Source organism: Bombina bombina, chromosome 7 (genome assembly GCF_027579735.1).
Source record: "Bombina bombina isolate aBomBom1 chromosome 7, aBomBom1.pri, whole genome shotgun sequence".
In the NCBI taxonomy this organism is placed as follows: Eukaryota; Metazoa; Chordata; class Amphibia; order Anura; family Bombinatoridae; genus Bombina; species Bombina bombina.
Genome location: NC_069505.1, coordinates 291,716,798 through 291,741,563, shown reverse-complemented (window position 1 = coordinate 291,741,563; position 24,766 = coordinate 291,716,798). Strand labels below are relative to the sequence as shown.

Sequence of the window (24,766 nt, the reverse complement as noted above, 5' to 3'; positions counted from 1 at the left end):
CAGCACGTAAGATACAATGGGTTTACCATCGGGGCTACTCTCTCGCTCCCAATGCTCCCTAATGAGGTTTAATGGCCCCCGCACCCTTCTCCCAAATAGCAATTCGAAGGGGGAAAAACCTGTCGACTCTTGGGGTACCTCCCTATATGCGAAAAGCAGATGGGGTAGGTAGCGCTCCCAGTCCTTATGAGTCTCGCCAAATGTACGGAGCATCTGTTTTAAAGTCCCATTAAATCTCTCACATAACCCATTGGACTGGGGATGGTAGGCTGAGTTAATTATGGGTCTAACACCACATACCCTCCAAAGTTGTTGGGTCACCTCTGCGGTAAACTGGGTTCCCCTATCTGATATTATCTCCTGGGGGAACCCTACCCGGGAAAATATTTTTATTAAGGCTTCAGCTACCGTCTCTGCATGGATGTTGGAGAGCGCAATGGCCTCGGGGTACCTAGTGGCATAGTCCACTACGGTTAAAATGTACCTCTTCCCGGAGGGACTGGGCTTGGGTAGAGGCCCTACGATATCTACTGCTACCCTGCTAAAGGGTTCCTCAATAATGGGTAACGGGCATAATTTAGCCTTAGGGCGGTCACCTCGTTTGCCTACTCGTTGGCACACGTCACAGGAGGTGCAATATTGCCATACATCTTTAGAGATCCCAGGCCAGAAAAAGGCGTGGGTCAATCTGTAGCGGGTGCGAGTCATTCCCAGGTGGCCTGACAGGGGAATGTCATGAGCTATCCTGAGCAGTTCCTGCCTATACTTCTGGGGTACTACCAGTTGCTTAGTGGTCACGGTGACTGCGCTGCCTACCCCCCGTTCGGCTATGCGGTACAATAACCCTTTCTCCCAGACGTACCGTTCCCCTTCTAACCCAGCCTGATCGGTGTTCCCTTTATCCCGGTATGCCTGCAGCGTGGGGTCAGCTTTCACCTCCGCCTCAAATTGGGTGGGGGTATCCCAAGTCATATGTGTCAAGGGGGTGTCATGGTCTCTTACCTGAGCCTCGTGGTGAGCTGGTGGGGCCGTAGTGCGTGCCTGCTGCCGGGTGGTTACTGGGTGGACCTCCTGATGTGGAGCCTGAGGTACAAAAGCAGAGGTCATCTGACCCAGGTCATTCCCCAGTACAACATCCGCTGGTAGGTTTTGCATTAAGCCCACTTCTACCATGCCCTCCCCTGCACCCCAATCCAAATGAATCTTAGCAGTGGGCAATCGGTATACTGCTCCCCCTGCCACGGATCCGCCCGTGTGTGCTGTATCTGGCACCAAATGGGGAGCTATCAGGGTTAAAGTAGCTCCCGAATCCCGAAGTCCCTGGACCTCCTTCCCCTCCACGGTCACCAGCTGACGGTGATGTTGCCGGTTATCGGTGGCTCGGACCGACATCACCTCATGCAGAATTCCCAGGGGTTCCCCGGCTGGGGTGCTCAACCCCTCATGAGCGGCTGGCTCCGTTTGGTAATGGTGAGCAGCCGCCCTTGGGGCCAGGTTCTGTCTGACCTGGTTCCAAGCTTGTCTGCTCCGATTTTGGGTGCACTCACGTGCCATATGTCCCCACTGCTTGCAGGTGTGGCATTGTATATTCGCCCGTCCATTGTATCGTGAGGGGGGTGGTGGATTCCCTGGGGCTGGACGAAACGGTGCCGCTGTGGGGTTGTTAGACTGTAGAGGACTGGGCTGTCCTGTGGGTCGAGTGTACGTCTTAGGTAGTAGTCCATGGTGCCTCCTGGCGTCAAAATGCTGGTCTGCTAATCTGGCTGCTTCGGTTAACGTGAGGGGTTTTCGATCTCTCACCCATTCTTGGGCTTCTGGGGACAAGCCGTTAAAGAATTGCTCAAACAGCATCAGTTGTCGCAATTCTTCCATGGTGGTAGCTTGGCTGGCCTGTATCCACCCCTGAGATGCTTGATCCAGCTTGTGGGCCCACTCTGCATGGGAATCTCTTTCTGGCTTGCGCAGGCCTCTAAACTTGCGCCGGTATGCCTCTGGGGTAATGGCATATCTTTCCAAGATTGCGCTCTTCACTTTAGCGTAATCCTTGCTGTCCTCCCTGGGTACAGCGCGATACGCTTCCGCTGCCCTACCGGCTAGCTTGCCTGCTAGCACCGGCACCCATACGGACTGCTCCAACTCATGTAACTCGCACAGTCTCTCAAAATCCTGTAAATACCCATCGATCTCATCCTTCTCCTCACAAAACATTTTAAAGGCATGGTATGGGATTTTGGGTCTTACTGGGTTACTGAGTGCTTCCGAAATGGATTCTGCTCGGGAGGATGCATTCCGCGGACTGTGTGCCATCACGTACTCCTGCACATCTGCCATTACCACGGATAGCATGTCCCGTGGTACAGGTTGGGGTAAAAATTCCAGCCTGGTCCTCATTTCCCTCTGGTATAGGGTCTCCTCCATGGCTGCTGGAGGCGTAGCGCTGCGAGCTCTGTCTCCCTCCATCAGCTCTGCAATTAATATAGCCTTGGGTTTGCTGCTGGCTATCTTTCCCCTGGCTTCTAGCAGTTCCTTTAACGTTTGTCTCTTTAGCTTAGAATAATCCGTCTCCATTCACTTCGGTAGTCGGTTCTTTCACTGTATTCTGCTTGCCATTCCCTTTTCTTATTCGGCAGTTACAATTGCACGAATTGCGCTTTTCGGCTGTAAGGTCTGATCCCAACGCTTGCCACCAATTGTAGCGGAGAGCAATATTAAAATACTCCCAATAACCGGACGAAACACAGTTTGGGAGTCAATAACTCACGACCCAGCCAGTTTTCAGGTTTAAAACAGAATGAACTTTATTAAAAAGGCTATGCCTAGTATTTATGCAGGTCTGACCTCCCAGATGGGGGGTTGAAAAGAATGTTGTAGATTAGATGGATGGAACACGCCTTTTGACATGATACAATAGAATACCTTGCTCAAGCTGATAACAACTTAACCACAGGACACACACTTGGCTCTTTTTATCACTAAGGCGTCGTCTCTCTAGATGTGATTGAACAATGGAATGGTAATCACTAGCTTTAATGAAAGTACACAATAGCTGAGACTAGTAACCTTGTCGTTCAAGAATAGTCTTCTTAAAGCTAAACACATTTAACTCCTTCAGTACTGCCAGAAGGGTCTGTCACATCTACATAGCACACAATACAGCCTATAGACAACCTTTCTTACATTATAGTCCAGAAGTGGCTAGGTTTGCCACACTGACTAAGCACTAAAGCTAATTGCCACCAGACGGTTGTGTACAAACCCAGTGCGCTAACCGTGTATCTGACTAAGCACTAAAGCTAATTCCCACCAGATCGTTGTGAACATACCCAATGCGCTAACCGTGTATCTGACTAAGCACTAAAGCTAATTCCCACCAGACCGTTGTGTACAAACCCAGTGCACTAACCGTGGATCTGACTAATCACTAAAGCTAATTCCCACCAGACCATTCTGTACATACCCAGTGCGCTAACCGTGTATCTGACTAAGCACTAAAGCTAATTCCCACCAGACCATTCTGTACATACCCAGTACGCTAACCGTGTATCTGACTAAGCACTAAAGTTAATTCCCACCAGACCGTTGTGTACATACCCAGTGCGCTAACCGTGTATCTGACTAATCACTAAAGCTAATTCCCACCAGACCGTTGTGAACATACCCAGTGCGCAAACCATGTATCTGACTAAGCACTAAAGCTAATTCCCACCAGACCGTTATGTACATACCCAGTGCGCTAACCGTGTATCTGACTAATCACTAAAGCTAATTCCCACCAGACCGTTGTGAACGTACCCAGTGCGCAAACCGTGTATCTGACTAATTACTAAAGCTAATTCCCACCAGACCGTTGTAAACATACCCAGTGCGCTAACCGTGTATCTGACTAAGCACTAAAGCTAATACCCACCAGACCGTTGTGTACAAACCCAGTGCACTAACCGTGTATCTGACTAATCCCTAAAGCTAATTCCCACCAGATCATTGTGAACATACCCAGTGCGCAAACCGTGTATCTGACTAATCACCAAAGCTAATTCCCACCAGACCGTTGTGCACAAACCCAGTGCACTAACCGTGTATCTGACTAATCACTAAAGCTAATTCCCACCAGACCGTTGTGAACATACCCAGTGCGCTAACCGTGTATCTGACTAATCACTAAAGCTAATTCCCACCAGACCGTTGTGTACAAACCCAGTGCGCTAACCGTGTATCTGACTAATCACTAAAGCTAATTCCCACCAGACCGTTGTGAACATACCCAGTGCGCTAACCGTGTACCTGACTAAGCACTAAAGCTAATTGCCACCAGACGGTTGTGTACAAACCCAGTGCGCTAACCGTGTATCTGACTAAGCACTAAAGCTAATTCCCACCAGACCGTTGTGTACATACCCAGTGCGCTAACCGTGTATCTGACTAAGCACTAAAGCTAATTCCCACCAGACCGTTGTGTACATACCCAGTGCGCTAACCGTGTATCTGACTAAGCACTAAAGCTAATTCCCACCACACCGTTGTGTACAAACCCAGTGCGCTAACCGTGTATCTGACTAATCACTAAAGCTAATTCCCACCAGACCGTTGTGAACATACCCAGTGCGCTAACCGTCTATCTGACTAAGCACTAAAGCTAATTCCCACCAGACCATTGTGTACATACCCAGTGCGCTAACCGTGTATCTGACTAAGCACTAAAGTAATTCCCACCAGACCATTGTGTACATATCCAGTGCGCTAACCGTGTATCTGACTAAGCACTAAAGCTAATTTCCACCAGACCGCTGTGAACATACTCAGTGCGCTAACCGTGTATCTGACTAAGCACTAAAGCTAATTTCCACCAGACCGCTGTGAACATACTCAGTGCGCTAACCGTGTATCTGACTAAGCACTAAAGCTAATTCCCACCAGACCATTGTGTTCATACCCAGTGCGCTAACCGTGTATCTGACTAATCACTAAAGCTAATTCCCACCAGACCGTTGTGTACAAACCCAGTGCACTAACCGTGTATCTGACTAATCCCTAAAGCTAATTCCCACCAGATCGTTGTGAACATACCCAGTGCGCAAACCGTGTATCTGACTAATCACCAAAGCTAATTCCCACCAGACCGTTGTGCACAAACCCAGTGCACTAACCGTGTATCTGACTAATCACTAAAGCTAATTCCCACCAGACCGTTGTGAACATACCCAGTGCGCTAACCGTGTATCTGACTAATCACTAAAGCTAATTCCCACCAGACCGTTGTGTACAAACCCAGTACGCTAACCGTGTATCTGACTAATCACTAAAGCTAATTCCCACCAGACCGTTGTGAACATACCCAGTGCGCTAACCGTGTACCTGACTAAGCACTAAAGCTAATTGCCACCAGACGGTTGTGTACAAACCCAGTGCGCTAACCGTGTATCTGACTAAGCACTAAAGCTAATTCCCACCAGACCGTTGTGTACAAACCCAGTGCACTAACCGTGGATCTGACTAATCACTAAAGCTAATTCCCACCAGACCGTTGTGAACATACCCAATGCGCTAACCGTGTATCTGACTAAGCACTAAAGCTAATTCCCACCAGACGGTTGTGTACATACCCAGTGCGTAAACCGTGTATCTGACTAATCACTAAAGCTAATTCCCACCAGACCGTTGTGTACATACCCAGTGCGCTAACCGTGTATCTGACTAATCACTAAAGCTAATTCCCACCCGACCGTTGTGAACATACCCAGTGCGCTAACCGTGTATCTGACTAATCACTAAAGCTAATTCCCACCAGACCGTTGTGTACAAACCCAGTGCGCTAACCGTGTATCTGACTAATCACTAAAGCTAATTCCCACCAGACCGTTGTGAACATACCCAGTGCGCTAACCGTGTACCTGACTAAGCACTAAAGCTAATTGCCACCAGACGGTTGTGTACAAACCCAGTGCGCTAACCGTGTATCTGACTAAGCACTAAAGCTAATTCCCACCAGACCGTTGTGAACATACCCAATGCGCTAACCGTGTATCTGACTAAGCACTAAAGCTAATTCCCACCAGACCGTTGTGTACAAACCCAGTGCACTAACCGTGGATCTGACTAATCACTAAAGCTAATTCCCACCAGACCATTCTGTACATACCCAGTGCGCTAACCGTGTATCTGACTAAGCACTAAAGCTAATTCCCACCAGACCATTCTGTACATACCCAGTACGCTAACCGTGTATCTGACTAAGCACTAAAGTTAATTCCCACCAGACCGTTGTGTACATACCCAGTGCGCTAACTGTGTATCTGACTAATCACTAAAGCTAATTCCCACCAGACCGTTGTGAACATACCCAGTGCGCAAACCATGTATCTGACTAAGCACTAAAGCTAATTCCCACCAGACCGTTATGTACATACCCAGTGCGCTAACCGTGTATCTGACTAATCACTAAAGCTAATTCCCACCAGACCGTTGTGAACGTACCCAGTGCGCAAACCGTGTATCTGACTAATTACTAAAGCTAATTCCCACCAGACCGTTGTAAACATACCCAGTGCGCTAACCGTGTATCTGACTAAGCACTAAAGCTAATACCCACCAGACCGTTGTGTACAAACCCAGTGCACTAACCGTGTATCTGACTAATCCCTAAAGCTAATTCCCACCAGATCGTTGTGAACATACCCAGTGCGCTAACCGTGTATCTGACTAATCACCAAAGCTAATTCCCACCAGACCGTTGTGCACAAACCCAGTGCACTAACCGTGTATCTGACTAATCACTAAAGCTAATTCCCACCAGACCGTTGTGAACATACCCAGTGCGCTAACCGTGTATCTGACTAATCACTAAAGCTAATTCCCACCAGACCGTTGTGTACAAACCCAGTGCGCTAACCGTGTATCTGACTAATCACTAAAGCTAATTCCCACCAGACCGTTGTGAACATACCCAGTGCGCTAACCGTGTACCTGACTAAGCACTAAAGCTAATTGCCACCAGACGGTTGTGTACAAACCCAGTGCGCTAACCGTGTATCTGACTAAGCACTAAAGCTAATTCCCACCAGACCGTTGTGTACATACCCAGTGCGCTAACCGTGTATCTGACTAAGCACTAAAGCTAATTCCCACCAGACCGTTGTGTACATACCCAGTGCGCTAACCGTGTATCTGACTAAGCACTAAAGCTAATTCCCACCAGACCGTTGTGTACAAACCCAGTGCGCTAACCGTGTATCTGACTAATCACTAAAGCTAATTCCCACCAGACCGTTGTGAACATACCCAGTGCGCTAACCGTCTATCTGACTAAGCACTAAAGCTAATTCCCACCAGACCATTGTGTACATACCCAGTGCGCTAACCGTGTATCTGACTAAGCACTAAAGTAATTCCCACCAGACCATTGTGTACATATCCAGTGCGCTAACCGTGTATCTGACTAAGCACTAAAGCTAATTTCCACCAGACCGCTGTGAACATACTCAGTGCGCTAACCGTGTATCTGACTAAGCACTAAAGCTAATTTCCACCAGACCGCTGTGAACATACTCAGTGCGCTAACCGTGTATCTGACTAAGCACTAAAGCTAATTCCCACCAGACCTTTGAGTTCATACCCAGTGCGCTAACCGTGTATCTGACTAATCACTAAAGCTAATTCCCACCAGACCGTTGTGAACATACCCAGTGCACTAACCGTGTATCTGACTAATCACTAAAGCTAATTCCCACCAGACCGTTGTGAACATACCCAGTGCGCTAACCGTGTATCTGACTAATCACTAAAGCTAATTCCCACCAGACCGTTGTGTACAAACCCAGTGCGCTAACCGTGTATCTGACTAATCACTAAAGCTAATTCCCACCAGACCGTTGTGAACATACCCAGTGCGCTAACCGTGTACCTGACTAAGCACTAAAGCTAATTCCCACCAGACCGTTGTGTACAAACCCAGTGCGCTAACCGTGTATCTGACTAAGCACTAAAGCTAATTCCCACCAGACCGTTGTGTACATACCCAGTGCGCTAACCGTGTATCTGACTAAGCACTAAAGCTAATTCCCACCAGACCGTTGTGTACATACCCAGTGCGATAACCGTGTATCTGACTAAGCACTAAAGCTAATTCCCACCACACCGTTGTGAACATACCCAGTGCGCTAACCGTCTATCTGACTAAGCACTAAAGCTAATTCCCACCAGACCATTGTGTACATACCCAGTGCGCTAACCGTGTATCTGACTAAGCACTAAAGCTAATTCCCACCAGACCATTGTGTACATACCCAGTGCGCTAACCGTGTATCTGACTAAGCACTAAAGCTAATTCCCACCATACCGTTGTGAACATACCCAGTGCACTAACCGTGTATCTGACTAAGCACTAAAGCTAATTCCCACCAGACCGTTGTGTACATACCCAGTGCGCTAACCGTGTATCTGACTAAGCACTAAAGCTAATTTCCACCAGACCAATGTGTACATACCCAGTGCGCTAACCGTGTATCTGACTAAGCACTAAAGCTAATTTCCACCAGACCAATGTGTACATACCCAGTGCGCTAACCGTGTATCTGACTAAGCACTAAAGCTAATTCCCACCAGACCAATGTGTACATACCCAGTGCGCTAACTGTATCTGACTAAGCACTAAAGCTAATTCCCACCAGACCAATGTGTACATACCCAGTGCGCTAACCGTGTATCTGACTAAGCACTAAAGCTAATTCCCACCAGACCATTGTGTACATACCCAGTGCGCTAACCGTGTATCTGACTAAGCACTAAAGCTAATTCCCACCAGACCGTTGTGTACATACCCAGTGCGCTAACCGTGTAGCTGACTAAGCACTAAAGCTAATTCCCACCAGACCGTTATGTACATACCCAGTGCGCTAACAGGTAAAAGGGGTTACATTTAAAGCACGTATATAGGTTGCTTTCACTAAAGTGAATCTATTAGTAAAATAAAGAAACTATTTTCCGTGAAATATTGTTTATTTAATGGAGAAAACTAAAAGCAACATTAGTGCACATTGATCTGGCACAATAACACAGCCATGTGCAGACTCACAGTAAATACAAACACATGTGAACGTATCAGGACCATGATGCATGATGTTCACTACAATTACAGCAGCTCAGTCAATAAACACAAGATACAGAGGCCTGAATTCCTCATGGGTGAAGTGAGATCAGACAGGGATTTCATACCCTTGAGTTAGCAGCAATCACAGGGCACAGAGTTCAGCACAAGTCAGAACTGCTTCTGGTGCCAGTTCTGGCTCTGCGTCCGTCACAAGCTGAGACTTCAGATTACTGGTGAGATGTATGACCTTAGTGTCCGGTGTTCCTTCTAGCTAATGTGTTACAGGAAAGTCTGGCAGCCTTCTGCCACGCAGCAAAACCGGTTTCTGCTTAACCCGATTATAATGGGCTGCTGGTTATTGTTTGTTGGCAAACTCTATTTTTCATGTGTACTAGTTTATACGTTTTTTGCATTTTACAAACTACTAGTCAAGAAATGTTATGCTCCCCTCAACTGGAATGTTATGTTTCTCAATAACAATTTATCAAACAAAAGCTTCTGTAAGGAAGTAATGATCTATACACCCTATAAAGAGCTGACAGCTCTGTAGCATAGCTATACAGTTGTAAAAGCTCAAGTGTACAAGACATTTATATGTTTCTGGGCGGTTACAAACTGACACATTATCAGCTCTGCCCTCAGAATACTACGTGTGTGCTGGAAACTGAGTGTATTATCACCATGACCTTGTGAAGAGGTCTCTGAGTCTTAACATAAGTATGTACATATGTCACAGAGAAGTGCTAGGGAAATGATCTTGTAATCTAGCTGCATTTACATACAAGGTTTACCCGGTGCTCTATAAAAAACATAATTTATGCTTACCTGATAAATTCCTTTCTCCTGTAGTGTGATCAGTCCACGGGTCATCATTACTTCTGGGATATTACTCCTCCCCAACAGGAAGTGCAAGAGGATTCACCCAGCAGAGCTGCCATATAGCTCCTCCCCTCTACGTCACTCCCAGTCATTCGACCAAGGACCAACAAGAAAGGAGAAGCCAAAGGGTGTAGTGGTGACTGGAGTATAATTTAAAAAATATTTACCTGCCTTAAAAAAACAGGGCGGGCCGTGGACTGATCACACTACAGGAGAAAGGAATTTATCAGGTAAGCATAAATTATGTTTTCTCCTGTTAAGTGTGATCAGTCCACGGGTCATCATTACTTCTGGGATACCAATACCAAAGCAAAAGTACACGGATGACGGGAGGGATAGGCAGGCTCTTTATACAGAAGGAACCACTGCCTGAAGGACCTTTCTCCCAAAAATAGCCTCCGAGGAAGCAAAAGTGTCAAATTTGGAAAATTTGGAAAAAGTATGAAGCGAAGACCAAGTTGCAGCCTTGCAAATCTTTTCAACAGAGGCCTCATTCTTAAAGGCCCAAGTGGAAGCCACAGCTCTAGTGGAATGAGCTGTAATTCTTTCAGGAGGCTGCTGTCCAGCAGTCTCATAAGCTAAACGAATTATGCTACGAAGCCAAAAAGAAAGAGAGGTAGCAGAAGCCTTTTGACCTCTCCTCTGACCAGAGTAAACGACAAACAGGGAAGACGTTTGTCGAAATTCCTTAGTTGCCTGTAAGTAAAATTTTAGGGCACGAACTACATCCAGATTGTGCAGAAGACGTTCCTTCTTCGAAGAAGGATTTGGACACAAAGAAGGAACAACAATCTCTTGATTGATATTCCTGTTAGTGACTACCTTAGGTAAGAACCCAGGTTTAGTACGCAGAACTACCTTATCCGAATGAAAAATCAAATAAGGAGAATCACAATGTAAGGCTGATAACTCAGAGACTCTTCGAGCCGAGGAAATAGCCATTAAAAATAGAACTTTCCAAGATAACAACTTTATATCAATGGAATGAAGGGGTTCAAACGGAACGCCCTGTAAAACGTTAAGAACAAGGTTTAAACTCCATGGCGGAGCAACAGTTTTAAACACAGGCTTAATCCTGGCTAAAGCCTGACAAAAAGCCTGAACGTCTGGAACTTCTGACAGACGTTTGAGCAACAGAATGGACAGAGCTGAGATCTGTCCCTTTAATGAACTAGCAGATAAACCCTTTTCTAAACCTTCTTGTAGAAAAGACAATATCCTAGGAATCCTAACCTTACTCCAAGAGTAACCTTTGGATTCGCACCAATATAGGTATTTACGCCATATCTTATGGTAAATCTTTCTGGTAACAGGCTTCCTAGCCTGTATTAAGGTATCAATAACTGACTCAGAAAAACCACGTTTTGATAAAATCAAGCGTTCAATTTCCAAGCAGTCAGCTTCAGAGAAGTTAGATTTTGATGTTTGAAAGGACCCTGTATCAGAAGGTCCTGTTTCAGAGGTAGAGACCAAGGTGGACAGGATGACATGTCCACCAGGTCTGCATACCAAGTCCTGCGTGGCCATGCAGGTGCTATTAGAATAACTGATGCTCTCTCCTGCTTGATTCTGGCAATCAATCGAGGAAGCATCGGGAAGGGTGGAAACACATAAGCCATCCTGAAGGTCCAAGGTGCTGTCAAGGCATCTATCAGGACTGCTCCTGGATCCCTGGATCTGGACCCGTAACGAGGAAGCTTGGCGTTCTGTCGAGACGCCATGAGATCTATCTCTGGTTTGCCCCAATGACGAAGTATTTGAGCAAAGACCTCCGGATGAAGTTCCCACTCCCCCGGATGAAAAGTCTGACGACTTAAAAAATCCGCCTCCCAGTTCTCCACTCCCGGGATGTGGATTGCTGACAAGTGGCAAGAGTGAGACTCTGCCCAGCGAATTATCTTTGATACTTCCATCATTGCTAGGGAGCTTCTTGTCCCTCCCTGATGGTTGATGTAAGCTACAGTCGTGATGTTGTCCGACTGAAACCTGATGAACCCCCGAGTTGTCAACTGGGGCCAAGCCAGGAGGGCATTGAGAACTGCTCTCAATTCCAGAATGTTTATTGGTAGGAGACTCTCCTCCTGACTCCATTGTCCCTGAGCCTTCAGAGAATTCCAGACGGCACCCCAACCTAGAAGGCTGGCGTCTGTTGTTACAATTGTCCAGTCTGGCCTGCTGAATGGCATCCCCCTGGACAGATGTGGCCGAGAAAGCCACCATAGAAGAGAATTTCTGGTCTCTTGATCCAGATTCAGAGAAGGGGACAAGTCTGAGTAATCCCCATTCCACTGACTTAGCATGCACAATTGCAGTGGTCTGAGGTGTAGGCGTTCAAAGGGTACTATGTCCATTGCCGCTACCATTAAGCCGATTACCTCCATGCATTGAGCCACTGACGGGTGTTGAATGGAATGAAGGGCGCGGCATGCACTTTGAAGTCTTGTTAACCTGTCTTCTGTCAGGTAAATCTTCATTTCTACAGAATCTATAAGAGTCCCCAGGAAGGGAACTCTTGTGAGTGGAAAGAGAGAACTTTTCTTTTCGTTCACCTTCCATCCATGCGACCTTAGAAATGCCAGTACTAACTCTGTATGAGACTTGGCAGTTTGAAAGCTTGAAGCTTGTATCAGAATGTCGTCTAGGTACGGAGCTACCGAGATTCCTCGCGGTCTTAGTACCGCCAGAAGAGCACCCAGAACCTTTGTGAAGATTCTTGGAGCTGTAGCCAATCCGAATGGAAGAGCTACAAACTGGTAATGCCTGTCTAGGAAGGCAAACCTTAGATACCGGTAATGATCTTTGTGAATCGGTATGTGAAGGTAAGCATCCTTTAAATCCACTGTGGTCATATACTGACCCTTTTGGATCATGGGTAAAATTGTCCGAATAGTCTCCATTTTGAACGATGGAACTCTTAGGAATTTGTTTAGGATCTTTAAATCCAGGATTGGTCTGAAAGTTCCCTCTTTTTTGGGAACCACAAACAGATTTGAGTAAAACCCTTGTCCCTGATCCGACCGTGGAACTGGATGGATTACTCCCATTAACAAAAGCTCTTGTACGCAGCGTAGAAACGCCTTTTTCTTTGTTTGGTTTGTTGACAACCTTGACAGATGAAATCTCTCTCTTGGAGGAGAGTATTTGAAGTCCAGAAGGTATCCCTGAGATATTATCTCTAGCGCCCAGGGATCCTGGACATCTCTTGCCCAAGCCTGGGCGAAGAGAGAAAGTCTGCCCCCCACTAGATCCGATCCCGGATCGGGGGCCCTCAATTCATGCTGTTTTAGGGGCAGCAGCAGGTTTCCTGGCCTGCTTGCCCTTGTTCCAGGACTGGTTAGGTCTCCAGCCTTGTCTGTAGCGAGCAACAGATCCTTCCTGTTTTGGAGCAGAGGAAGTTGATGCTGCTCCTGCTTTGAAATTCCGAAAGGAACGAAAATTAGACTGTCTAGCCTTAGGTTTGGCTCTGTCTTGAGGCAGGGCGTGGCCTTTACCTCCTGTAATGTCAGCGATAATTTCTTTCAAACCGGGCCCAAATAAGGTCTGCCCTTTGAAAGGTATATTAAGTAATTTAGACTTAGAAGTAACATCAGCTGACCAGGATTTTAGCCACAGTGCTCTGCGCGCCTGAATGGCGAATCCGGAATTCTTAGCCGTAAGTTTAGTTAAATGTACTATGGCCTCCGAAATGAATGAATTAGCTAGCTTAAGGACTCTAAGCTTGTCCGTAATCTCATCCAGAGTAGCTGAACTAATGGTCTCTTCCAGAGACTCAAACCAGAATGCCGCCGCAGCCGTGACCGGCGCAATGCATGCAAGGGGTTGCAATATAAAACCTTGTTGAACAAACATTTTCTTAAGGTAACCCTCTAACTTTTTATCCATTGGATCTGAAAAGGCACAGCTATCCTCCACCGGGATAGTGGTACGCTTAGCTAAAGTAGAAACTGCTCCCTCCACCTTAGGGACCGTTTGCCATAAGTCCCGTGTGGTGGTGTCTATTGGAAACATCTTTCTAAATATCGGAGGGGGTGAGAACGGCACACCGGGTCTATCCCACTCCTTAGTAACAATTTCAGTTAGTCTCTTAGGTATAGGAAAAACGTCAGTACTCGTTGGTACCGCAAAATATTTATCCAACCTACACATTTTCTCTGGTATTGCAACTGTGTTACAATCATTCAGAGCCGCTAACACCTCCCCTAGTAATACACGGAGGTTTTCCAGCTTAAATTTAAAATTTGAAATATCTGAATCCAATCTGTTTGGATCAGAACCGTCAGCCGCAGAAAGAAGCTCTCCGTCCTCATGTTCTGCAAGTTGTGACGCAGTATCTGACATGGCCCTAGCATTATCAGCGCACTCTGTTCTCACCCCAGAGTGATCACGCTTGCCTCTTAGTTCTGGTAATTTAGCCAAAACTTCAGTCATAACAGTAGCCATATCTTGTAATGTTATTTGTAATGGCCGCCCAGATGTACTGGGTGCCACAATATCACGCACCTCCCGAACGGGAGATGCAGGTACTGACACGTGAGGCGAGTTAGTCGGCATAACTCTCCCCTCGCTGTTTGGTGAAATGTGTTCAATTTGTACAGATTGACTTTTATTTAAAGTAGCATCAATACAGTTAGTACATAAATTTCTATTGGGCTCCACTTTGGCATTAGCACATATAGCACAGATATCTTCCTCTGAATCAGACATGTTTAACACACTAGCAAATAAACTTGCAACTTGGAAATACTATTCAAGTAAAATACTATGAAAACGTACTGTGCCTATAAGAAGCACAGAAAGATTTATGACAGTTGAAAATTAATAAACTGAAAAGGTTATAGCATCAATCTTTGTAAAAAACACAATTTTAGCAAAGGTTTGTTCCCATTAGCAAAGGATAACTAACCCTGATAGCAGAAAAAAAGTTACAGAATAAACGTTTTTTATCACAGTCAACTACAATCTCACAGCTCTGCTGTGAGTGATTACCTCCCTCAAAACAAGTTTTGAAGACCCCTGAGTTCTGTAGAGATGAACCGGATCATGCAGGAAATACAATGAGCTTCTGACTGAATTTTTTGATGCGTAGCAAAAGCGCCAAAAAAAGGCCCCTCCCCCTCACACACAACAGTGAGAGAGATCAGTAAACTGTCAGAAATTAGATCAAGCAACTGCCAAGTGGAAAAATAGTGCCCAAACATTTTATTCACCCAGTACCTCAGAAAATGAAAACGATTTTACATTCCAGCAAAAAACGTTTAACATAAATTAAGAGTTATTAAAAAGCCTGTTGCTAGTCCCTGCAAAATAGGCTAAAGTCTTATGTACACAGTGCAATTCCAGTGAAGTACCATTCCCCAGAATACTGAAGTGTAAAATATACATACATGACATTATATCGGTATGGCAGGATTTTCTCATCAATTCCATTGTCAGAAAATAAAAGCTGCTACATACCTCTTTGCAGATTAATCTGCCCGCTGTCCCCTGATCTGAAGTTTACCTCTCCTCAGATGGCCGAGAAACAGCAATATGATCTTAACTACTCCGGCTAAAATCATAGTAAAAACTCCGGTAGATTCTTCTTCAAATTCTACCAGAGAAGGAATAACACACTCCGGTGCTATTATAAAATAACAAACTTTTGATTGAAGGTATAAAACTAAGTATAATCACCATAGTCCTCTCACACATCCTATCTAGTCGTTGGGTGCAAGAGAATGACTGGGAGTGACGTAGAGGGGAGGAGCTATATGGCAGCTCTGCTGGGTGAATCCTCTTGCACTTCCTGTTGGGGAGGAGTAATATCCCAGAAGTAATGATGACCCGTGGACTGATCACACTTAACAGGAGAAATATGATTATTTGCCCATGTAATGCCTATGAACTGCCTACTGTGTGTGTTACATACAGTCACAGCAGAAACACTCAGGCAGGGGGAACAGCTAACTACACAATCAGATCAAGTCATGCTGTACCGCTCTCCTGCCAGCAGGAGGTGCTAGATGAAAAGGAGACCGGCCACTTTCATTTCTAGAGAACAGCAAATATCATCAGAGATGCATCAGACGGTCTGTGCCTAGGACACTCTGCTAGTAGTAGATTTGCCACTAGCATAGCTATTAAAGGGCCATAATTGAAACACTACATGATCTAATCTATTACATAACACCTTACGTTACTGTGTGTTTATGTCCTAAAAAGAGGTTAAACACACAGTAGAAGTGCTGCTCAAGACCTGCAGAACACTGCTGGTAACAATCAGAAACCCCCACTGATCCAGTCAGCAGCATTACACTTGAGTTGTGCGACTAGCGCGGCTGATTAGATCAGCGTCAGGTTCCGCTCAGGACCAGCAGTGCTCTGCATTGTAAAGCAGGGTCATCCGTTGTAAAATTACATTCTGTAAATAATTAGTGTATGTAACAAATTAGATCTTTATACAGAAGACAAAACCACAGTCTCTTATTTACAGGCACGGACACAGTTAGTCAACTCCTTATCCTAATGTATAGTAAGACAAGTTCAGTAGCCTTTATTTCTCCATTGGGTCCAGGTACAAAACAGTCTAACAGTTTTATTTTTAATGCTGGACTTGTCTTACAGTTTTTTAAAGCAATTTTTATTTAAGATTTAACATAAGGTATACATGGAATATACATTAAAGTGACATCATAAGAAAATTCTATAAAAAGGTACAAAGAATTGGGCACAACATGTAGATAGTATACCAAATCTTCTATATACCTCCAAAATGATAGATGAGGTCACTTTTGGACCTCCACTCTAGGTGAAGCAGTCATTGGAAGTAAGTACCAACTAAGGAGACCACTTTTGGATCTCAAATGAATAACCTAGTTTTCTGTTTTTACTTTAGTATGAATATATTGAAAACAACATCAAAAACATTGATATATATCAACTATGTAAACATATATATATATATAACAGTAGTGTAAATAAGATGAACATTTCTGAGCATCAACTTTTAAGTTACAGTTTAAAACTAGCTCTCGTTACATGAAATAGTAGTATAGTTAGTTTGAATGTATAAGTATATTTAAAAATGATTGCGGTGTTTTGCGAGGGAAACCGTGCTTCAAGTCTCTGGATGTAATTTGCGAATACCAGAGTACTTTTAATTTGCGGGGGGGGGGGGGGGTTGGGTGATGGTAAAGGAGCCAGCTGTTGTAATAGGAAGAAGCTGCTTGTATGGTATTAAATAGGTGCTTTAAGTTCTGTAGATGGGTCATAAAATACATGCAAGTATAATAGCTTATAGTCGCAAAAAAATATTTGCATAAAGTATATAATGCTTAGAAGAACTGTATTAACAGCGGTGATTTCGAGGTATAATCAGAAAAGTCCAGAATACTATAACTGATGGGGGGGACAAAATAAAGAGACTCACATAGAACCTAGTAGCAAAAGAGGTCACTTTTGGAATCATTATAGCAAAAACTATCAGGTGTTAAGTAAATTGGCCTTATAAGGACTTAGAGATATATAAGATATAACAACCAGAGGCATAGAATATAGTGTCACTTTCCCCTATCTTATGTAATAAAGCTTTGCCCAGTGACAAGGATATCAACTAAATTAACAAGTATGGATAAACTGCTGTTAATCGTTAAGCTTCGCACATGACACTTAAGCCCCCTAGTAATGTGTTAGGAAAATATCTTTAAGTGTAGGGGTACTATTGGACCTTCAAACCTGGGAAAGCCAGATATAATATTAAGGTGTTATATAGTAGCAGCTTATGATCATCTAATAGTAGTCAGCCTGGATGGTTCACTATTTTATCAAGTTATAGGGCTCGGTAAAGTTGAAGAAGATACAACAACGTAAATTAGGGGCAGTTATAGTGTGGTTGCTGATCTGTATAAAGAGCATATATTTGCACTCTTAGGGGGTTAGCGTATCAAGAACATTCATTTAACCATACATAAAATAACACAAGTAACTGAGCCTCTAAAACCGTAGAAATGAATGCGTTAAAGTTATTAGATTAACTGCATACTAGGTTTGTGCTGACGTGGACTTAAAGTGCAGAACCGTTTAGCATAAAAACAAAACAAAACATAACCTGATGGGAGGTTGAGCTATCTTAACTATTTAGTGTGAATATCTCCTGGTAGTTTTACCTAATAAAGATGACATAAATTGTAAGAGGAGCTATAATCTGAACCGGTACAGTATCAGACTAATGTTTTCTGTAGGTCTAGATTAGCAGTGCCATTAGGGCTGGAAGCAGGCTAGCTGTGGTCCAAGAACAAAACATAGAAGGCAATATAACTAGAAATGATGCTAAAAAGATCACAAAAAAGAGTAATTGAACAAAGAATTCTTCTCTAACATAAAAAATAAAATACTCTAACTAAGTCACTTCTAAGTGAGTTATGTTTGTCTAGCAAATATATTTTAGGTAAGAGTTCAACTTCTATAACTAACATATGCCTTGAATGGAGATTACCTATAGATAGCTGCGTTTGTAAGGGAAATCTGTAGTTTGCTGCGTTGACTGCCGTATCAAATCCTCGTACAATGAAAATATAGTTAAATATTATCTAGGTCGTGTATATAAAAACATAAAATATGCAACTGTTATTAAGTATATATTAATTTCTAGATAAGGTCCCATTTATATAAGGTCCCATTTATATATATGAGAGTCCGTATAGCTTCAATTGTCTATCCTCATAGGAAGCCATGAAAGGAGCACTACTCACCTCCTCGCCCCACTCATATGTTGGTTGCTAGCCTACACCAGTTTTATTAGTCGAGGGTCCATATTGTGGGCTTACATAGTCCTGCCTGTGTGATGAAACATGTCCCCACATAAATGGCCGCAAATTGGTGTCTCTTAAAAGGCTGGGTCTGGAGCGGGGTGCGAGCAGGGCCAAGGCTTCAACCCCAATGAGTGTCTACTTTTTATCTCCCGTGCCGACTTGACGATCTGTGTGATCAGAGTGGCTGACTGTATAGTGGTATGTAGATCTGTTTGTTCGCTCAGCTTAGGGTAATTCAAAGCCGTCGTAGGATCCGAGTATGGGACAGCAGGAGATTGGGTAGGTATGAATAGGCTTAATATGTTGGTCTCTGCTCTTTGCTCAGGCCGAGTTGCTGCAAATGCTCTCTCCAGAAGTCGCTTATCTACATGAGGGATATAAATCTGCAATATTACGGGATGTCCCTCGCTCTCCTTGGTGGACTTCAGCATAGGATCTACCATGGTAACAGTGTCCGTGTTCGCCGTAGGGTCTATGCCATCCGCCATTACATACATTGAATTAGCTCTGCTTGTAAATATTAGGTTATCAAAGCTGTGTTGCATCTTCTCTTTAAATTTGTTAAGCAGTGCTTGTACCTGTATATAAAAGTCCTCCATATTTGGTTATATAATAGAGAATCCCACTTTTATCAGGCTGCGTTTACAAGGCCAACAGTCACTGCTACCTCGTAGGTCCGGATAAATTTCGTAGTAGATATTTAAAGTCTCATCATATGGGTCTTTAGAAAAGTTGCTTTACCCATATGTGGGTATAGATCAGAAACTTTGCTGGAATTTATTACTTATACCCCCAAATCAATTAGTTTTGCAGAAGCCCATGAACTGTGCGTCTTGTCTCTTCTGTAGCTGGCTCCGCCCCCTCTCAGAGTAATTTTTTAACTATTATGGTCCTTTAAATAAAAAAAAATTAAAAAAAAAAAGGGATACAACATCCCACAAAGATAAAATCACAGTCAATCTAACTGGAGATTATAAGAGAAAGTACAGATGTGTTTTTATCTTTGATAATAATAAGTGCGTTAGTGTTAAAGGATATAATAAAGGTGGTCTACAGATCCCTCCCAATAACAACATGTGCAAGAAAAAGCACTAAATAGAAGCTAATCCTTGTGAGATAGCTACAGTAATAAATAAGCTAATAAAGTAACAAACTGACTTCAGCAGAGGAGATAACAGGGTTTTGAACCTGGGGAATCCTACATTACAACACATCAGTGCTCATTACTTTATGGGGATTAAAGGGTTACAACTATTTCGTTAATATTTAAACTAATAGAATTAAAAAAACACCATCTGCACATTACTCTCAGGTTAATGTTTGCTTTGAATACAACATTCCAGCTATCAGGTAGCTACCTTTAAAGGGACATTAAACAGCATGAACTAACAAGTTTCTAAATTTATAATGCAGCCAAAGCTTACCTGCAAAACCGTTTCTATTTTAACACCCATTAACCCCTTTAATTCAGGCATAGTTTTGTTTGCAGCAAGCTCCCCCCCCCCCCCCCCCGGGCATTTCCCTATGTGGAATGTGCTTTTCAGGCCATAGCTATGGCAGAATGCACTCGTGCACATGCACAGTAGGGGGCATAGTCACATGACACCTGACTAAAGCAGTACACAGTATAATGCTGAAGCTTTCACAAAGCATGTGACATTATCCCTATGGAAAAAGCAAGCCTCTTGGAAACAAACAATAGCAGTAACTGATGTCCCTCCTCAACCCCACTTGCATAAGTAATTATCCTCACATGCACACTTTGTTACATGATATCACAGGGTTTGGAGTACGACACTGATTTGGGAGGTGGTGCAGGCTTCACTAGGCAACACTAAAGTGTAAGTAATTTTGCAGATTTTTTAGAAATCTTATTAAAATACTTATAAGCTTTTGTTTTTACACTTTTTTCACACACTGTTTTACCTCAGTTAACCCTTTTATAATATGCACATAACTCAAAATGTTTTATGCACTTTAAACCGGATCTGTGTGTGCGCTGTGTGCGAGTCTTGTGACAATGGGCTCCATGTACAAAGCAGCGAAAGCTGCTCCGGAGCCTTTGCGGGGCAGGTTCGCATATGCGAGCCTGCTTCCCACAATGTAAGAAGCAACGGTCATTAGACCGCTGCTTCCTACACCCTACGCCACCTCTTAGGTGGCGAAGCAAAATCACTGAGAGCTCGCTCGCTCTCGGTGATTGACAGCCCCTTCAGTCGCGTGATTGGTCAATAGATCCGCTGCCCGTGTGTAGCGGAGGCGGGCGGACAGCTTCGCGAGTTAAGAAGCTGTCCGTCCGCCTCTTAGTACATGGAGCCCATAGTGTCATATGCAAACCTTCAGTTACTATTGCAGCAGTGTATGTAAAATGTGAGTGTCCTGTATTTGACACACATACATTATAATGAGGACTGTATACTGTGTGATGCGTGACACCCACATTATTATGAGGACTGTATAATGTGCGATGCGTGACACCCATACATTATAATGAGGACTGTATACTGTGCGATGTGCACCACCCATACATTATAATGAGGACTGTATACTGTGTGATGCGCGCCACCCATACATTATGAGGACTTTATACTGTGCAATGCGTGACACCCATACATTATAATGAGGACTGTATACTGTAAGATGCGCAACACACATACATTACAATGAGGACTGCATACTGTGCGATGCGCGACATTCATGCATTATAATGAAGACTGTATACTGTGTGATGCATGACACCCATACATTATAATAAGGACTGTATACTGTAAGATGTGCAACACCCATATATTACAATGAGGACTGTATACTGTGAATGCGCGACACACATGCATTATAATGAGGACTGTATACTGTGCGATGTGTGACACACATACAATATAATGAGGACTGTATACTGTGCGATGTGTGACACACATACAATATAATGAGGACTGTATACTGTGCGATGTGTGACACACATACAATATAATGAGGACTGTATACTGAGCGATGCATGAAACACATACATTATAATAACGACTGTATGCTGTGCAATGCGTGACACACATACATTATAATTAGCACTGTATACTGTGTGATACCCATACATTATGAGTATGAGGCTTTATACTATACGATGTATGACACACATACATTATAATGAGGACTGTATACTGTGTGATGCGTGACACCCATACATTATGAGGACTGTATACTGTGTGATGTGTGACACCCATACATTATCAGGACTGTATACTGTACAATGCTTGACACCCATACATTATAATAAAGACTGTATACTGTACACTTCTTGCATAATGTCCTGCTGAGTGATCTACAGACAATCCTGACCCCTATTTCTTGTTTCAGGTGAAGAAGCTCTGAATGAATATCTGAAAACCAAAACTGTCACTATTGAGTACTAGAGACAACGGCAGAGCAAAGCACAAAACCTATTTGTATTATAATTACTCAAAGAAACATCAGAGGGGCTGTGTACACTGAATACACGCGTATACATCATCAGCCATCTCCTGGGACGCTGGCAAGATGGCTCTGCAGCGTACACAGATTTACGGGGAAATTATTCTGGTCAATATATTGGGAGGTGTCACGTGGAGACCTAATAGTTTGTAGACACAGCTATGGAAACACTTAGGGTTGTTGTAAACTGATAACTCTGCAGGTTTAATAGCAGAGCAGTCACTAGACTGATTATTACTAAATGGAACTGAACACATCTACACAAATGTCTAGATGCGCTGCACAGTGAATTCATCATGACAATAGTGACACTTCCTCACAGAGCAACTCGATGACCTGCAAGTCTCATATGCAGACGTAGGTTTTGTATAGATGACATCAATAATACAATCATTTTTAAATAAAAAACATTTTTAAGAAAACTAACCTTATTGTTGTGTTGGTCTCTGTGTAATACGGAATGCAGAAGAGGTTAAGAATAAGGTGCTGGCGCTAGTGGTGGTCCAGGGGCTACATGTTGCCTCAAAGGCTACTGCTACATCCCCATCTGCTCAGCCTTTGCTAGTAACAAACAGCCTGATATTTACCAACATACAGCTGCATGCCCTCTGTCTGCCACCAACCAATTTACCCACAAACAGCTGTATTCCCTCTGTGTCCCCAACCAATTTACCCACAAACAGCTGCATTCCCTCTGTCTGTCTCCAACCAATTAACCCACAAACAGCTGCATTACCTCTCATGCCTGTCCCCAACCAATTTACCCACAAACAGCTGCATTCCCTCTGTCTGTCCACAACTAATTTACCCACAAATATCTGCATTCCCTCTGTCTGTCTCCAACCAAATTACCCACAAACAATTGCATTCCCTCTTATGTTAGCCACAACTAATTTACCCACAAACAGCTGCATTCCCTCTGTCTGTCCACAACCAATTTACCCACACACAGCTGCATTCCCTGTCTGTCCCCAACCAATTTAGCCACACACAGCTGCATTCCCTCTGTCTGTCCACAACCAATTTACCCACAAACAGCTGCAGTCCCTCTGTCTGTCCACAACCAATTTAGTCACACACAACTGCATTCCCTCTGTCTGTCCACAACCAATTTACCCACAAACAGCTGCAGTCCCTCTGTTTGTCCACAACCAATTTAGCCACACACAGCTGCATTCCCTCTGTCTGTCCACAACCAATTTACCCACAAACAGCTGCAGTCCCTCTGTCTGTCCCCAACCAATTTACCCACAAACAACTGCATTTCCTCTTATGTCAACCACAACCAATTTACCCACAAACAGCTGCATTCCCTCTCATGTCTGTCCCAAACCAATTTACCCACAAACAGCTGCATTCCCTCTCATGTCTGTCCCAAACCAATTTACCCACAAACAGCTGCATTCCCTCTCATGTCCGTCCCAAACCAATTTACCAACAAACAGCTGCAATCCCTCTCATGTCTGCCCCAAACCAATTTACCCACAAACAGCTGCATTCCCTCTCATGTCCGTCCCAAACCAATTTATCAACAAACAGCTGCAATCCCTCTCATGTCTGTCCCCAACCAATTTACTCACAAACAGCTGCATTCCCTGTCTTTCCCCAACCAATTTACTCACAAACAGCTGCATTCCCTGTCTTTCCCCAACCAATTTACTCACAAACATCTACAGTCCCTCTCTGTCCCCAACCAATTTACCCACAAACAACTGCATTCCCTCTTATGTCAACCACAACCAATTTACCCACAAACAGCTGCAGTCCCTGTCTGTCCCCAACCAATTTACCCACAAACAGCTGCATTCCCTCTGTCCCCAACCAATTTACCCACACACAGCTGTATTCCCTCTCATGTCTGCCCCAACCAATTTACCCACAAACAGCTGCACTCCCTCTATCTGTCCCCAACCAATTTACTCACAAACAGCTGCATTCCCTCTGTCTGTCCACAACCAATTTACCCACAAACAGCTGCAGTCCCTCTGTCCACAACCAATTTAGCCACACACAGCTGCATTCCCTCTGTCTGCCCCCAACCAATTTACCCACAAACAGCTGCATTCCCTCTCATGTCTGTCCCAAACCAATTTACCCACAAACAGCTGCATTCCCTGTCTGTCCCCAACCAATTTACCCACAAACAGCTGCATTCCCTCTCATGTCTGTCCTCAATCAATTTACCCACAAACAGCTGCATTCCCTCTCATGTCCGTCCCAAACCAATTTACCAACAAACAGCGGCAATCCCTCTCATGTCTGTCCCAAACCAATTTACCCACAAACAGCTGCATTCCCTCTCATGTCTGTCCTCAACCAATTTACCCACAAACAGCTGCATTCCCTCTCATGTCCGTCCCAAACCAATTTACCAACAAACAGCGGCAATCCCTCTCATGTCTGTCCCCAACCAATTTACCCACAAACAACTGCATTTCCTCTTATGTCAACCACAACCAATTTACCCACAAACAGCTGCATTCCCTCTCATGTCTGTCCCAAACCAATTTACCCACAAACAGCTGCATTCCCTCTCATGTCTGTCCCAAAC

General features: G+C 44.1%; 1 protein-coding gene across 1 annotated transcript in view; it reads left to right on the top strand.

Moving 5' to 3' along the window:
• Positions 1 to 22,639, top strand: part of LOC128666326 (cytosolic 10-formyltetrahydrofolate dehydrogenase) — a 157,690-nt gene extending 135,051 nt beyond the window's left edge. Inside the window, exon 23 of the mRNA XM_053720846.1 lies at positions 22,102 to 22,639. Coding sequence (XP_053576821.1) covers positions 22,102 to 22,157 — 56 coding nt within the window. The 3' untranslated portion in view covers positions 22,158 to 22,639. The remainder of the gene's footprint in view (positions 1 to 22,101) is intronic.
• Positions 22,640 to 24,766: the final 2,127 nt, after the last annotated feature.